This window comes from Ptychodera flava, chromosome 9, assembly GCF_041260155.1.
Source record: "Ptychodera flava strain L36383 chromosome 9, AS_Pfla_20210202, whole genome shotgun sequence".
NCBI classification, from domain to species: Eukaryota; Metazoa; Hemichordata; class Enteropneusta; family Ptychoderidae; genus Ptychodera; species Ptychodera flava.
Genome location: NC_091936.1, coordinates 35,896,186 through 35,913,928, shown reverse-complemented (window position 1 = coordinate 35,913,928; position 17,743 = coordinate 35,896,186). Strand labels below are relative to the sequence as shown.

The 17,743-nt window shown below is 39.3% G+C and overlaps 2 protein-coding genes across 3 annotated transcripts; both read left to right on the top strand.

Moving 5' to 3' along the window:
• The first annotated feature begins 934 nt into the window (after nucleotides 1-934).
• Nucleotides 935-15,756, top strand: LOC139139671 (uncharacterized). Of its 2 annotated transcripts, none has more exons than XM_070708535.1 (7): nucleotides 935-1,061; nucleotides 2,627-2,873; nucleotides 4,237-4,355; nucleotides 4,551-4,803; nucleotides 5,615-5,755; nucleotides 5,958-6,117; nucleotides 15,416-15,756. In XM_070708535.1, the coding sequence occupies exons 2-7, from the start codon at nucleotides 2,640-2,642 to the stop codon at nucleotides 15,496-15,498; spliced, it is 990 nt and encodes a 329-aa protein (XP_070564636.1). In that variant the 5' UTR covers nucleotides 935-1,061; nucleotides 2,627-2,639; the 3' UTR covers nucleotides 15,499-15,756. The 2 variants fall into 2 exon arrangements, with proteins under 2 accessions (XP_070564636.1, XP_070564635.1); XM_070708534.1 differs by lacking the exon at nucleotides 15,416-15,756 and adding an exon at nucleotides 6,431-6,687.
• On the top strand, nucleotides 10,186-12,847 carry LOC139139670 (uncharacterized). The gene is made up of 2 exons (XM_070708532.1): nucleotides 10,186-10,320; nucleotides 11,753-12,847. The coding sequence occupies exons 1-2, from the start codon at nucleotides 10,313-10,315 to the stop codon at nucleotides 12,813-12,815; spliced, it is 1,071 nt and encodes a 356-aa protein (XP_070564633.1). The 5' UTR covers nucleotides 10,186-10,312; the 3' UTR covers nucleotides 12,816-12,847.
• Nucleotides 15,757-17,743: the final 1,987 nt, after the last annotated feature.

The window sequence follows — 17,743 nt, the reverse complement described above, 5'->3', positions numbered from 1 at the left end:
CAATAAACGTAGTGAGTTCATTGCAAATACACGATTGTTGTTGCTTCTATACGAAGTCATACTTAGCAACCTTGATCATATAACCCCATCCCCACAGAATTAACGATTGCATACACTCCCATAATTGTCATTTTGGGTGCTCTTCGGCGGGTTCTATTGACTAGACTAGATTTCGATTAACTCAAGTCGGCTTTGACAAATCCAAAACGTCCACTGATGCATTTAAAAATGAATCAATTTACTGAATTTACGATCTTCCCTTTGAAATATGGCTCTACAAACTGCTGACAATATTTCTGTAACCACTACATAATATTTATGTATGCGTCAAAAAAGGTATTGTCGAAGATCTGCGAGCAGAACTGCGCAACATATCTTTATTTTTTCTTTGCATACATCCCCCATAAATTTAAATGCGTAGCTAAATGGTAGTTGTTGGGGGTGTGGACTTGAAAAATCTTGGTCGTAAAGATGGGGTGGATTTGAATTTTTAGGCTATTGAGTGGGGTCTGAAAAAAGATTTCAATCGCGATTCGTCCAGCCCCCCCCCCCCCATAATTTGATCCCTCTCAGATCCCCCATGCTTTACAGGATGTTCCACCGAATGTATACTCATCAATTATCGTTGCACCATCACAAATCCCTGAAGTTCGCCCGTACAAATTTGGCAAACCCATGTGCTTTTGGTACACGTCCAAAAATTTTCCTAGTTAGACATGTTTCAGTATTTTACGCGTGCAATAACACCTCGATGACGACACTGCGCTCGGTTTTATGTCGTAGCATCCTAAGGCTATTCCTGTGGCTAGACAAGCGGTATAATGATGTTGATGATTGACAGTTATACTCGACGCACTATTTTAGCGAGATCGGTATTTCTTATGTTCTACTGGTTAATTATTGTTCTTTATGTTGATAAAGGGTACAATGAGATCACAGTATCTAGCACGAAGCTGCACTGCACTGGGGTTGCACGCAATACCACACACAAGTTGGTTTCAAAACACCGCCGCACACAAAGAGACTTCAATATACAGATTTGAGGCACTTCAGTGACTTCGGTAAGTCCGTTTATTATAAGAGAGCGTGTTTATTGCATTTCCAATCACCATTTGGAGTGGACATTGTAGAGAAGGAAGTGACGCAATGCTTGTCGATTGTGTTATCACGAACATTCCTGCCGTCGCCACTGAAGTCTCGAGATCGAATCGCGATGACAGCCATTTTTGGTTTTCTGTATAAATCTTTAATCGATATCGATATGGCCAAAGTCACGATTTACTTGATTCAGACAGAATTCAGAAGGAGCAGATAAGTCAGAAAACTACAGCAGATGAGCCGGAACGTGTTTTTTCTATTCCATCTGCTACCGTGATAACAAACTAACTTGTCAATGTTTTACCAATGTCGACACTTTGTGTAGACTGTTCGACTTGCCGCATCTGAAACACAAAAAAATGTCGCCCTCGCGCAGTAGGCCTACACGTATCTCGCTCAAAGGTTAAGAGAGGAATAGTTTTAATTTGAATCGAGTAGAGCAATTTGCAATATCCCCTGGACATTTAAAAAGAATCAAAGTATACAATTGCTTCTTGATTCAATGTTGATATTGATCTTAAGAGTTTCAAATTGATCTCACTAGTACTGAGTTTTATGTTTTATCTGTCATGGTACATTAATATCATTAATAGGCCTATTAATATTCTCATTTGTGTCGCTGACACCAGTTTTAAGACCTTCGTCATCCAGGCTCATTCTCTTGTACCAGTGCGTCATGTTATGCCATTACGTCGTTCTGATTTGGACGAGACGCCACATCAGCTATGGTAAAATAATAATATACCAGTTCTAAAACAGGCCCTAAAACTGGAGCATTGCGTTATAACGAAACAAAGGGCGCTACATAACAAGCACGATTTGAATATAGCAAGGAGAGTATTAAAGTGGCAGCGTAAACGTCTTGAAATTGTGAGCGTCACTTTGCCTTGTTGGAGAATGTGGTATTTGCGAAGCAACATCTTTTCTACTATTTTTATCGTCTGCGTCCTTTCCGTTCTAAACATCGAGTAAGCATGCGATGTATCTCTGGGCCCTTTCGTCATTATAGTCAGTCCCAAATCGTGTTTTCGGTCAATTACGTCAGCCCAATAATAAAATAAGCTTTCTCATTTTCGGATTCTGAATCCATAAAAAAATCAGTAACATAATGTTGATATAATAAATAGCAATAACGCCCTCTACAGGCTGCAAGCCCGCCGTTCGTGCTATATGTCGCGCACGAGAGCTTGGAAGTCGAAAAGGCTGCATGGATAGACAGATAAGTCGATGCTTACCTGGTTGAATGGATTGGTGCAAGGATGTACAATGAAATTGATGGACGGATGGATAGATGGGAGATTTATGGATGGACTGGTGGAGAAATGGGATGGTGTTTTGGCATGTGCTTCTTTCTGTAAATGAATGTGTGTTCGTATGAATGACCTTTTCTCCGTCAGACACTTGCATACCATGCTTAACTTCCCACTCGCAGGAAACAGCGAAATGGTAAATTATATGTACATTTATGTTGAAAGGGGAGAGTGTACACCTAGTATTAACAAGATATTGATGTCGTTTACACATTCAGTAAACCAGGAAACATGGACCCAAATTCAAGAGAACCAGGTCAAAATTCAACACAAGAGGGCGACTCATCTGCTGGTACAATCGATATCGTGACTGCCATAAACGGACTCAAATCAGATCTGAAATCTCTAGAAGGAAAAATCGCTACAGAAATCAAAAATGAAATAATACAGGAATTACAACAACTGAAAGAGGAAATGAGTAATACACTGAGCATCGTCAGGAATTCTGGAAATGAACGTAATAAGGTAACATTCGAAAATATTATAAAAGGCCTATTTACATCCATGCATGGTTCATATTTTTCTTAAAACCAAACACGAAGTGACATTCTTTTCTATTAATAGTTTTTGGGATTCTTATCAAGTGGTTATGGTCAGCTAAGAAATTTAATCAAATCAAAACCAAGCGAAGCGAGGCAAACTCCTCAAGTGTATGCGACCAGCTTCGAGTTCAAGTTCGTTGTTTCCCAAAATATTCGCTCGTTTTGGAAAATACAGGCGTTGCACTCTCGCATTCCAGTGTCCGAATTTAACGTAGTTTATGAAAATGTTGATATCAAGACAACTTTTGAGGTTCAGCTCGTGCTGCCTGGACGCAGTATCTGCCTCCTGTTGTTGTGGTGGTGGTGGAAACGGGTTGTTTAAGGCACGAAAGTACTTTGGCTATAGTTTTTCCAAGTTCAAATGGACATAACAAACTTCCAAATTGGCGACAAAGCTGAGGACTCAAAATATGACAAGGTGATGTTTTCTCAGACTTTCATAATTATAACTGTTTTATGAAATTTTCAAGTCAGATAAATATTAATCGCGAGAGAAATACCGGCCGCCATTTTGTTATAAAGGAAATGATGAGCATTTGAATATGCTTTTCGGAGAGGTAGGAATAGAATGAAAGTGTTTAAAGAATGTTGAATAAAAAGTAAAGGTACACAACTGTTGCTCCCTGTCACTGCATGTACAATAGTAACAATGGCTTTAAATTTATGACGAGGGTCGAAATCGGCAGCAGAACCAAAACGGCATCTATAGCTGGCTACGCACGTGCTGGGATGAAATCGGCAGTGGATGAAAACGGCACTACACCGATTTGAAAAGCTTCCCTCCCACCCACAATTTTCCCTTCCCCGTTACAATTTTCCCTTCCCCGTTACAATTTTCCCTTCCCCGTTACTATACTTCCCAGAGTCTCTCTTAACTAAATGAAATCCCACTGCCGTTTTCCGACACCAACGCTCCCCCGTCCTCTAATCAGTTTGTGTGATTGTGTCCTCCCATTCTAAAAATTAAATAAAAAGTCAATAATTTTCGCTGCCTGCTGACATAAAAGGGATACTCCCTAGCCCGTCCACTGATAAAAAATAAGACAAACGCCCTCCCTTTACCGTACCAATAGCAAACACCTTATTACTCGAACAGCCCCAGAGTTTCGCAAGGACGTACGCAAGACAACCGTTGCTTCAAGATACTTGATAACAGTGCCACAAATGACACGTTTCTAGATAAAAAGAGCCAAACTTACGATCATTGTACCTAAATTTGATATGTCGTTTAGGATAGATGATGATGATGATGATGATGATGATGATGATGATGATGATAGTTGCAGGCTATAAACACAAGGTCAGACGGGGTCGAAGACATCAGTGTAGAGCCAACCGAACGTATTAAACTCCCAAAGATGAAGAAGCGGAAGAAAAGAGGATTCTGTTCTCAAGTTCTATGGGGGTAAGAGGTGACAGCAATTATTTTCTTAATTTATATGTGTGCCTGTGAGACAGACAGACAGACAGACATACTTGAATTTCATAAGAACAAACAAAGAGACATACGCTTACAAATATATCTCAAAAGAGTCTATCTTTGTCCAACGGATACTAAGCAACGTGTCCTTTTGTCATCAAAATTCTTGCAATACAACAGAGCATTCAACAATCACAACGAGTTGGTCCACCACTACAAAGATTTCGTCAAGAAACACCCTAAGAAGGATCGCATAGCTCGACTCCGCAGGAAGTTCGGCAATCACGTGAGATTCGAAGACGAGAGCGAGGACGAAGAAGTACCGGAATTAAATTTCGTCATGCCGTTCGGCGGTGGTTATTCGAAACTTGGAGACATCGCGGGCGTTTTGATAAATCTGTTTTCGTTAGTGCAGCCGTATTTATTACCATTGGTAAGGACGGGGAAAAGGTTTTAAGGTTTCATATATTTTGTAGACGCAAATTTTAAGAAAAGTACGAGAGAGAGAGAGAAAGAGAGAGATTGGAAGGGTGGCAGAAAGATATCGAATCAGAGTTTGTGATGAGAAGTCAGAAAATACAAACAATTTAATGTGATCTTTCAGTTTAGATTGTTACCTTAAGATCTCCATTTTGTAAGTCAATAGCAAAATAGATGCTTTGCTCAAGGATCCGATTACGAATTCTCACAATTCTCTGTGAATCACACTGAACAGCAAATGTATATTTTAGACAGAAATTACAAAAAAGACAAGTTTTGCGTCGAAATAACAAGGTCAAACATTCAATAGAAAGGGAAAAAATCTTTTTTGGGTAGGGTAACTTTGAAACGTCAATCCTTGATAGCCTGAATTTTCCCTACAAGGTTGATCCCACGACAAAACACTCCTGAAGTGGATGTGCTTGTATTGAAACAGTAACAATTTCCATGTTCACTCGCTAAAGACCAATTGATTACCCGTCATCGCTGTAGGTTCCCTATGTATTATCATCACTGTTGCCAGCGTGGCTGATTGAACAAGGGAAATCTTTGGAGATAGGTGTTGACACTGTCTATAAATGAAACGGTATTGAACACGTGCAAGGAGCCCCTGTATTGGAAGTAATGATCATCTTATCCTCATATTGTTAGTAAGCGCAGGTTAACGTTTATTTAGTTCAGGGACATGCAGATCTATCTTTCCCTTTTGATATCAATACTGATTGATTGATTTTGATTGGCTGATTCTGTTTCTTGATTGACAGGTGTCAGCTCTGTGCAGCCACTCAACAGTCACCACTGTAATGTTAGTCATTCAGGGAGTTTTTATAGTAGCAGAGTCCGTTTTGATGTCAAGGATCAACATTAATGGTAAACACCTGGAGAAATTTAAGCACAACTTAGAGGTAAAGCAACCACTGGCATCCTATTGGTTTCATTCGACTGAGTGCGCAAGGTCAGCCGCAAAGCGTACCAAGCTGCAATATTTTTCAGTTAACGTGTCCTGGTTTAGGAAAGGCCTTGAGGGGCATTTTGTAAAACCAGTAAAAAACAGTTATCTGGTGAGCACGAGATCAATATTTACTTGTTTCTATTATCAACCCTCAGTTAGAACAACTGGAAGCATCCCGCTTGTCTCGCAGTTTGCCTACCCCTGCTCACAGTAGAGTGATTAATGAGACTGCCCTGCCGAATTCTGACGATGAAGTGGACGCCACCACACCGCTGCTGAGAATGACAGACCAAAACAGTGTTAGTGATGACGATGGTAAGATGTCCTTTATGAACCTGTTGATAAAGAATCCTACTTTGCTATAAAATCTGTAACCCTTAGGCACATCGCCCGTCAAGAGTAGAGTATACAACTTTAAACTTTTGTTTAAATGCCTGTCTGTTTTTTATTAATTCCGAAATCTAACAGGCTGGGTTTTAATGCATGGCTAGGAGCGCATTTTAAAAGACAAAGACAAATTTATTGCACAGTCACTGGAACTCATTACCAAGAATTTAGTTACACGGTGAAACGTTTAGCTAATGCTCTTTTTGGTGTCCATAATTTTAATGGTATGATTCATTCACAGATCTGGATGACGATGAAGACGAAAGTATCCACGTTCCGGCCGCTGAACTCAACACAAATATCATCACAACGATAATAAGCTTAGCTGTTCAATTCCATCTGCTTGCAAACCCCGCCTGTTTGCTGCAGTTTTCTTTGAGCGAAGCCAATTGTAACAGTACTCTTTTCTAGCAGAGAGAGAGAGAGAGAGAGAGAGAGAGAGAGAGAGAGAGAGAGAGAGAGAGAGAGAGAATACATAGTGACATTTCCTGATATTTAAGTTATAGCCTATATGTGTATTGCGTCAGCGTGTCGTAAATGTCACACATCGTAAATTGTTAGCTTAGAAAATGAAGAGAACTGCTGTCCTGAATTTTAAAATGCTAAATAATAATAAATTATAACCGAGTGCCGTTTAATGTATGGCAATCCCTGGTAATCCCAACACATTTCTCTATCTTAAATTATCAAAACAGAATGCAAACGGGTGGCCGACCAGTTGTATACAGATATTATGAACAATCAGCTGTAATCATCATAAGGAATTTCTGAACAGTAATGGGTCGATATACTCGAATGGTATACTGTACCTGCATGTTGATTTCTATTTTACGCAGTCCTATATATTTTTTGCTTATTTACATACGTGATGAAGATATTGCGTCAATGCTCCCGAAGCACAATGACGTAAACTTTTCAGCATTTATTGATATTGGTGTAATTGTGCAATGGACCGTATCGATTTCAATATACACATATTGACTGGCCATGAGGGCAACAGCATACGTCTGCACCCCGAGGGACTGTGAGTCACCCCCAAAAACAGACTACGGCCGAGGGAAACAGTCTGTTTTTGGGGGTTACTCACAGGCCCGAGGGGTTAAAGACGTATGCTGTTGCCCTCATGGCCAGTCAATATGTGTTTTGTAACACACCTCATCCGTAGTCATACATAAGAACGTACCATACACAAAAGTTGTCGCATGTAAGCTATATGATGTAATATGTTGGAGTGGTTCAGCAATAAAAAGTTTTTGCCGTCAGGGTCGCAATACTTCTCCAAAACGTTCAATGCACCTTTGATTATCGTCTTCGTTCGTTTCGAGTCCTTGTTTGAAACCAGAGCATTCAGTTCTTCTTCAGAAAGTAGGATAAACCGAGAAATTTCTCGACTATCGTTTCGCTCGTCCGCAGACGGCATCTTTCAATCTTTGTTTACATTCCAGTTCGCGCATGCGCCAATGTTTGTTTTTTTGACGTCAGCGGGCATCATTTTTCGGAACTGATGCCTGGCAGGCAACAGTTCCGACAAATGATGCCTGATGACGTCGTTTACGTGGATCAGCACAAAAAGAACGCATCCCACGTGACTGTCAATTGGCGAATTACAACACAGACTGCGGATGAGGTGTGTTACAACATCGAATGTACATTCTCCTCAAGGGAGGTCTACAAATATGATTTTCGTAGTCTCGCGGCTAGTGAGTATACGTAATTGAAATTTCAATTTTGGGGTACATTATTTCATACCAAAACTTTAGAAAATACCCACAGCTATGGCGAGGAGTTCGTTACTTTACTCGCTACAGCATCCACATGAGACAGTATCTCCCTTCTGTTGCACATTTAAATATACTACTTCAATTTTAACAGCAGAAGAAACTTTTTAAAATTTTGTAAACAGTGATCTCACTCCATTCGGATAATGATCAATAGTTTCCAGGTGGTACACTAGTTTGAACACGGAAGGAACTTTCATATAAAAGTATCCATCTCGATAATTCAAAGATCACTGTAATAAAGATTTTAGTGCATATAATTTATAACATAATTCTTGTATCCAGTTATGTTTCAAATCAAGTGATAATACAAAATAAAGGTAATATAATCATCCAACCATCTGCTACAGATAATAAATATTGAGCAATTACGCCAGTCAAAAACCAATTTATCAAAATTAAGAATAGAAACCTGAGAAAATCTTTTGAGCCAGCCAGATGTTTCCACAACCATATTTTTATTTGTGAAAGGAAATATTTCAATATATATATATATATATATATATATATATATATATATATATATATATATATATATATTTATATATATTCATATATATATATTCATATATATATATATATATATATATATATATATATATATATATATATATATATATATATATTGTATACGTATTTAGCAAAACATTGATTGTTATGCAACACTGTCAATCCCAACAATCATTCCGCCATCTGCGTAAATAGCTATGTGTACCCCTTGTATTCACACCAGTCTAGTCTCCTGACAAGTGAGTCCAGCAGCTCACGAAACAACGTTGCAGAGATGAAATTGTGAAAACATTTCTCCAGCAACAGAGAGAGAGAGAGAGAGAGAGAGAGAGAGAGAGAGAGAGAGAGAGAGAGAGAGAGTCATGCAGATGCTTAATTGGACATATCTGCATGTGCATGTGTTACTTTCAAATTACACGCAGACCTTTTTAACACAATGTTTCGGCTGACTCGCAGCGTGTTTGCAAGGTTATATCTGATTGGTCGATTGTCACTATTCACAGCAACTTAGGGAGTTTATTTGTATTATTTCATTATAACGGTAGGATTCTGCCAACCAATTGGATAACAGCTTCGAAATCGCTGCGAGTCGGCAATGTTTTCGAAATAAGGGTTTCGCAGGAGTGGTGAAACTAACGGTATTCTTGATGTAACGTATCATTCTTAAAGTTGTTTCAGCACTGGAATGTCTTTTGAAAACTTATACTATACTTAGTCGGAGTCCCTATCAATCCGCTAAGGGATTAACTACCGCAAGCCTAAAAGGAAGCCCTGTCAAATGCTGATCATGGCAGATTTAAACAGCTGTTGCATCAATGTTTCGTAAAATATCGAATGTCCATCAAGTTCTTTGCCCTTAGGTTCAGTTGTCGAAAGGAACACTATACATTACAAATCGCCGCAGACCAGCCTCATAGGGAAGGAATTAGAAAGGCCGCCGGAAAACGGAAAGAAAATTATTGAATTAATATACAATGCATTTCAAGCTGACGCTGGCGAAACTGAGGATACCATTGTTAAAGAAACGCTGCACAAACTATCAGACTTACTACCCAGCCTGTCGGACGTGCCTGATTAAGCAGCTTACGGTAAGAAAAATGTACGAACCTACTTAGTTAATGTAATCACATTTTAAGCAATATAGGGGTCAGTATAATCAAATTTATCATCGCATGGCCAAGTTGATGCAGTAGGCATTAACAATAACCATCAAGTGATCATATGCACAGGCCAAGTTTGCCATCTCTTGACAAAAAAATATGGAATTTATCCTCTGCCCTTTCTCAGTCACGACAAACCTGCGTTTGGTGCGTCTGAACTTTTTGAAATTTTCCTAGGGAAATCTTTATGAGGTAAATTTCTACGCCAAGGGCTATCCTGTATACCTTCGCGGAAGGTACGTGTAGACCTAGTGATCGTCTGGCATTTGCCCAGCACACGAACGCTGAGCGCTGTTCATTATGGAAAGCCATAGCTGTACATAAGTAATATATAAGATTATGATTTGTTGTGCATTTGTTTTATGGTGACGGGTCTTCGTTACATACATACATACATACATACATACATACATACATACATACATACATACATACATACATACATACATACATACACGTATCTACATCTTTGTGTGTTCATGTTTATTCTAGCTATCCTACACTGCTATTTCAAAGTTTGTGTGCTTGATTGTATAGAAGATGGCTGGAGAGAAAATAAAAGCAAAAGCGTTTGTCTGGGTGATCATATCGTGCGCCATTGCCGTCTTCCTGACAGTTTGGTCGTTGACTTCACATCATGAGGAAGATACATCTCTCACGAAACAATACAAAGTCATGTCAATGTGAGTATTGAGTACTTACTCATAATCATTGTCCTTTCGCAATGAATGACACACATAAAATACTTATGTACACAAACACAGACAGTGAACGTGCGTAACGCTCAAACTAGCATCGTTGTTGGGCCTGTTTTTATACCGATCACAGAACAACGACTTCATCCAAGGATTCATAATGTATGTGTGGAATAAAATATTGGCAGAACAATCAGCTACAATTTAATTCCAAATTTGTGTTAGGCAATTCATTTCGCAGTGGCGAAATACAACGAGACTTATCTGTGTGTCACATGAGGCCACCGAGTGAGGTGCTATCGCACCTTCGGTTTGTGACATTTACGTGCTATGCTAAAAACAAGGCACCTAAGATGGATGTTTACCATTCGCACTTTGTAAAGCAGAACGACTCTCATGTTGTACGGATAAATCATCAATTATATTTGTTGACGTCAATTTTTGAAATTCTTGGATGGTGTGTTGGTCTTTAAGATTTGCCACTGAATATTTTGAATTTCGTAATATTATTGACAAGTATAGATCTTCTGTCTCAAAATAGTGAAAGGTTTTTTCCATCTGTGTACTATTTTCGCATTCATTACATCGTGAAGTTGTACGTAGAATAATATTTATTTGTGTCTTCAAAACTGCCAGGGGGTGTTTGTGGTCTTTGAGACAAATGTTACATTCGAATTCACTTGTGGAGAGACGGTTGTAAAAGCAATAATAAATTGTTGAATGTTACTATGGACTAAAAGGTCACGTAGGCTATTCGCTGTAGCAGGTGTTAATCAATGGCATTTTTATGGGATGGCGGTTTTTTAAACAATCAATTTATACTGGATAAGTAATATCCGATTATTTGTTGAATGTGATGGTTGAAGGGGTTGAGTACGCTATGAGATGATATGCATGGCTAATCATTTGTGCATTTGAGAAGTGTGACGCTAGTTATATTATGGAAGCGGTTTGTTCAGTCAAGTGGGTTCAAATAGTCTCACACACACACACACACGCACACACACGGACAGACAGACAGACATCTCTATGACATTAGCTCACGTGTGTGAACACGTGAGCTTAACATATATAGGCCTACACGTCGAGAGTAGATGAAGAGAGATACGTTTTAAGCTGTTCAAAGAAGGACTATGGTATCATGCTCAAGGCAAGATCGAGCTTTTGGCTGAGGGTGTCGTTTCCTGATTATCAAACATAAACGGGTTACTACGTTTGTAATGCCCGTGGTCTGAACTGTACACATAACTCAAACAGCACAGCAGATTCGCAAGATCAAGACCAAGTGATACATCGTACCTTGGGTTCATTTGACATTCGATTGGGAGGGAGCGCTGGTATGCGGGAATTAGAGCACAATTCAGGTCTCAACACCTCAGACGATTTACTATTTCACACTGCTTTCCGTTTTTATATGCAGGTCAGGTGAAGAAGACAAACGAAAGAGCCGTGAGGAAGAACTGCAGAAAGAACGGCTCTATGCCATCTTTAACAAGTTTCCCTGGTTGAACAGAAAACTCTTCTCTGCAAATTATTTCATGAATGGCAGAAACAACACAAAAGCAAATTTTAAGCCCCGTATCAAAGACCCGACCTATATATTTGTCCACAATCAAAAATCTGGAGGCACAACTCTGAAAAATTGTATTGACAGGGTGACCAGTAAGAAGAAAATGGCCAAGTATGTTGGTGTATGGGACGATGTCGTGTCAAAGGTCATCGGTGAGGCCAATTTAAAGCATGTCAGAAGCAAGTTCTACGCGAGCGAGAATACATTCGGGCTGTGCGACGAGTTGAATCTTCCGAACTGTTCCTACTTTACTTTGATCCGGGATCCTTATGAGCGTCTGATATCTTGTCACGAATTTTGCAAACGCGCTCTGTGGGATCCGCTCTGCGCCGCCAGCGACGCCCGCGAGTTGGCGTTGAAAGAATGGGCTCTACACCAAGGTAGTTACTTTTTCCGCCAGCTGCAATTTAAACCAACATATGTGTGCTCAGATAAAATCATGCGCGAAAACATAGCCCCCAAAATTAAAAACGCGAAGTACCTGGGCCGCAACGCCGTTTGTCCACCTTGCTGGTATCTACATAAGCTGTTTCTAGATGACGCCCTCAACGACACGGAAAAGGAAGTTCTGCTGGATTATTTCCTAGACAATCTGAAGAACTGGTTTACAGTGATAGGAATAACGGAAGAGTACAGAACGACTCTAGGTTTACTGCAACAGGCCTATGATTTGCCATTCCAAGATTTGTGTTGGAACCTTACCTCGATGAAGGGTCTGTATAAAGTTGATGGCAAACCTGCTTCTCCGCAATCAAAACAAGAACTAATACAAAAACTGAAAGCAGAGTTACAAGCAGACCCGGAAGTAAACATGGCTTTGTACTTTGATGTGAAGATATACGAAAAAGCCAGAGATATATTTGAGGAAGAAAAGAAACAGTACTTTACAATGATTGGACTGGGAAATCAATAAAAGATAGACCTAAAAAAATAAAATCACTTGACTGGGACAGTGTGTTTCGAAGGGGTTCAGCCCTATTACTAAAACCTTTAAGACTTCCAATACCTCTTGGTTGATTTGGCAAGTCAACGAGTCGAACAAAGCAAACGATCTGTAACCTTGCTCAGAGTATAACTAGAGCAATGTCGATGTTAAAATTAGAGTGAATGTCCCACACGACTTTGTTCCCTGTTCATAGCACCTCCCCCAATTATTCAACGACTTTGTTAGATTGGGCTCAGCGGAAATGCTCGTGGTCATGCATGGAGTATATTGCGTACAAGCACATTTGTATACAGATTGATAATGCATTTACGTAGGTGGCTAGGTAAATAGATTGTTCCATAAGTAGACAGACAGACAGACAGACAGACAGACAGACACAGACAGACAGACAGACAGACAGATAGATAGATAGATAGATAGATAGATAGATAGATAGATAGATAGATAGATAGATAGATGTCCGTTTTTCATAATTATTTTCATGGTTATTGAACTCATAACAGGAATAATGATTGGCTTGTACTTCCGGTGTTTATCTGTAATCTAGTTTTCACAATTTTACGAGAGATTAAATCATACCGTGCAATTGAAACACATGGAGATTTTATGCTGAAGTGTATGGTCTGGTCTGTTACGTTCGTATCGCCATACAAGAACCATTGACTTTAAATTGAAACTCCTTCACCGTATCGTGTGTATAAACCACCTCTACAGAGGGATACTGCAGGGATAAGACACCTTTCTGGTCTTTCCGTATCAGAAACCTCTCTAGTCTTTCTGTATCAGACATCTCTCTGGTCTTTCCGTATAGCAGATACAAAACATATTGAGCCATTTATGTTACCCTTGTAAATTTCCTTACACTTCAGGGTTAGAAATATCAGAGATTGATATAGACTTAGTTTTAGTCGGTCATTGTATGAAACAAAGTCATTTCAGCATGTTAGAACTCATTAAGGTAGTAAGCGTATGCACCTAGCAGGTGAAATACTTAACTTCTGCTCAAACTTTCCTCAAGTAGATCAGAAAAGAATTGTAAAAGTTCCAGAGTCTGCATAGCTGTCCCCGAGGCGCGTTCTACCTGAATATCATGTTTTTTGTGAAACGCTTTAATTGAGATGACATGACTTGTGTGAGGTGAGCGAACGTACTGGGTAACATAACTACAAAATTATCATCATTATACAATGTTCATCATGTGATCGTTTCTTAAGATTAAATGTAAACAAGATCACACCATGGAATATCCCGTTTTGAATTGTTCTAATTGAAAACTTTGCCAATAATTAATTAAAAGTGTGACACTACCTCTGCTCAGGGATCCATTTACGAATTCTCACATTCAGTTCTTTGTGAATCACACTGAACATCAAATGTATATTTTTGACAGAAATTACAAAAAAGACAACTTTTGCGTCGAAATAACAAGCTTTTAACATGTGCAAGATGTCGTTATATTGGCAGTTCTGATCACCTTATCCTGATATTTTAGTAAGCACGGGTTACGTTTATTTAGTTCAGAGACATGCAGATGAATCTTTTCCCTTTGATATCAAATACTGATCGATTTCGATTGGCTGATTCTGTTTCGTGATTGACAGGTGTCAGCTCTGTGCAGTCACTCAACAGTCACCATCGTAATGTTAGTCATTCAGGGCGTTTTTATAGTCGCAGAGTCCTTTTTGATGTCAAGGATCAACATTAACGGTAAACACCTGGAGAAATTTAAGCACACTTTAGAGGTAAAGCAACCACTGGCATCCTATTGATTTCATTTGACTGGATGCGTATGCGTGTCAACAATCATAACGGTCCCAAAGTCAGCCGCAAAGCGTACCATGCTGCAATATTTTTCAGTTAACGCGTCCTTGTTTATGAAAGGCCGTGAGGGGCATTTTGTAAAAGCAATAAAAAACAGTCATCTGGTGAGCACGGGATAAATATTTATGTGTTTCTATATTATCAACCCTCAGTTAGAACAATTGGAAGCAGCAAGCTTGTCTCACAGTTTGCCTACCCCTGCTCACAGCAAAGTGATAAATGGGACTGCCGTGCCGAATTCCGATAATGAAGTGAACGCCACCACACCGCTGCTGAGAATGACAGACCAAAACAGTGTTAGTGATGATGATGGTAAGATGCCTTAAAAGGACCTCTAGAAATAAGATTTTGATAAAGAATCCTACTTTGCTACAAAACCTGAAAGCCTTAGACACACATCACCCGTGAAGCGTTTATAACACTTTAAGACTTTTGTTTCAACGCCTTTGTTCGTTTTCTCGTACATTACATGTTGCCTGTTTGTCATTATTTAAGCTTATTATTCTGTGTCCTGTACTCTCTTTAAAAATAAAATTCGTAGCTCCCACGGAAATCTAAGAGGCTTGGTTTTAATGCATGGCTATGTCGGTGATTAAGCGTGGAGCTCATTTTAAAAGACAAAGATAAATTTAATATAGCACAATTACTGGAACTCATGACCAACCATTTAGTTACACGGTGGAACGTTTTAGCTAATGCTGCTTTTTGTTGCCCATGATTGTAATGATGGAGTGATTCATTCACAGACCTGGATGATGACGAAGACGAAAGTATCCACGTTCCGGCCGCTGAACTAAACACAAATACCATCACAACGATAATAAGCTGAGCTGTTCAATTCCATCTGCTGGCAAACCCCATTTGTTTGCTACAGTTTTCTTTGAACGAATCCAATTGTAAGTTTGCAACAGTACTCTTTTCTAGCAGAGAGAGAGAGAGAGAGAGAGAGAGAGAGAGAGAGAGAGAGAGAGAGAGAGAGAGAGAGAGAGAGAGAGAGAGAGAGAGAGAGAGAGACAGACAGACAGACAGACAGAGTCAGAGACAGAAAGAGAGAAAAAGACAGATAGACAGAGAAGAGAGAAAGAGACACAGACACAGAGACGGAGAGAGAATACATAGTGACATTTCCTGATATTTAAGTTCTTATAGCCTGTATGTGTATTGCACCAGAGTGTCGTGAATTGTTTGCTTGGAAAATGAAGAGAACAGCTGTCCTAAATTTTAGAATGCTGAAATATACATTATTGCCATTTAATGTATGGCAATCCCTGGTAATATTTGTCTATCCTTAATGATCAAAACGGAATGTAAACGGGTCACAGACCATTTGCACACAGATATTATGAACAGTCAGCTATACACATCATAAGGAATTCCAGAATAGTAATGGGGACGTATACTCAAATGAGTTGTAAAGGTTTTCTTGGCCATTTCCGTATCATACTGCAACTGTGGATATCTATTTCATGCTGTCCTATATTTTTTGCTTCTTTACATGTGTGATGCAGATATTGAGTTAATGCTCCCGAAGCACAATGATTGTACACTTGTCAGCATTTATTGATATCACTGTAATTGTGCCATTGACCATATCGAAATCAGCATCGAATGAACATTCTCTTCAAGGGAGGTCTACAAATATGATTTTCGAAGTCTCAAGGCAAATGGGTATACCTAACTGAAAAATTTTGGTCGGTATTATTTCGTATAAAAAGTGTAAAAACTACCCAGAGCTATGGCAAGGAGTTCGTTTCTTTACTCGCTACAGCATCCGCATATGACAGTATTTCCCTTCGGTTGCGTATTAAAAATATACTGATTCAATTTTAACAGCAGAACTCCCTATTTAAATTGCGTCAACAGGGATCTCCCACTATGTGGATAATGATCAGCATTTTGAAGATAGTACACCAGTTTGAACACGGATGGAGTTTTCACATAAAATTATCAATCTCGATAATTGTAAAATCACTGTAATCAAGATTACAGTACATGTATTTTATAACATAATTCTTGTATCTAGTTATGTTTTGAATCACGATATAATACAAAATAAAGGTGATATAGTGATCCAACCATCTGTCACAGATAATATATATTGAGCACCTACGACAATAAAAGGGAGCCCTGTCAAATGCTGATCATGGCAGATTAGCTGTTGCCTGAAAGAAAATGTGTCATAAAGTATCGAAATGTCCCTTCAAGTTCTTTAGCCAAAGGTCCAGTTGTCGAACGAAGCACCATACATCACACGGCGTAGACCAGCTTCACACGACGTAGGGAAGGAATCAGAAAGGCCGCTGGAAAACGGAAGGAAAATGATCGGATTATGTTAAATGCATTTCAAGCTGACTCTGGCGAAACGGAGGCAAACAGCTTTTAAGCTTTTAACATGTGCAAGATGCCGTTATACTGGCAGTTCTGATCACCTTATCCTGATATTGTTAGTAAGCACGGGTTACGTTTATGCAGATGAATCTTTTCCCTTTGATATCAAATACTGATCGATTTCGATTGGCTGATTCTGTTTCTTGATTGACAGGTGTCAGCTCTGTGCAGTCACTCAACAGTTACCACTGTAATGTTAATCATTCAGGTCGTATTTGTAATCGGAGAGTCTGTTTTAATGTCAAGCATCAACATTAATGGTAAACACCTGGAGAAATTTAAGCACAATTTGAGGTAAAGCAACCACTGGCATCCTATTGATTTCATTCGACTGGGTGCTTATGCGTGTCAACAATCATAACGGTCCCAAAGTCAGCCGCAAAGCGTACTATGCTGCAATATTTTTTCAGTTAACGTGTCCTTGTATATGAAAGGCCGTGAGGGGCATCTTGTTAAAGCAATAAAAAACAGTCATCTGGTGAGCACGAGATAAATATTTTACCCGTTTCTATTATCAACCCTCAGTTAGAACAATTGGAAGCAGCAAGCTTGTCTCACAGTTTGCCTACCCCTGCTCACAGCAAAGTGATAAATGGGACTGCCGTGCCGAATTCCGATAATGAAGTGAACGCCACCACACCGTTGCTGAGAATGACAGACCAAAACAGTGTTAGTGATGATGATGG

Excerpts from the sequence above, each read along its gene's own strand:
- LOC139139671 (XM_070708534.1), top strand. The coding sequence starts at position 2,640 with ATGGACCCAAATTCAAGAGAACCAGGTCAAAATTCAACACAAGAGGGC. Across the intron at positions 4,356-4,550 it reads TGTTCTCAAGTTCTATGGGG|AGCATTCAACAATCACAACG; the intron begins GTAAGAGGTGAC and ends GCAATACAACAG. Across the intron at positions 6,118-6,430 it reads CAGTGTTAGTGATGACGATG|ATCTGGATGACGATGAAGAC; the intron begins GTAAGATGTCCT and ends ATTCATTCACAG.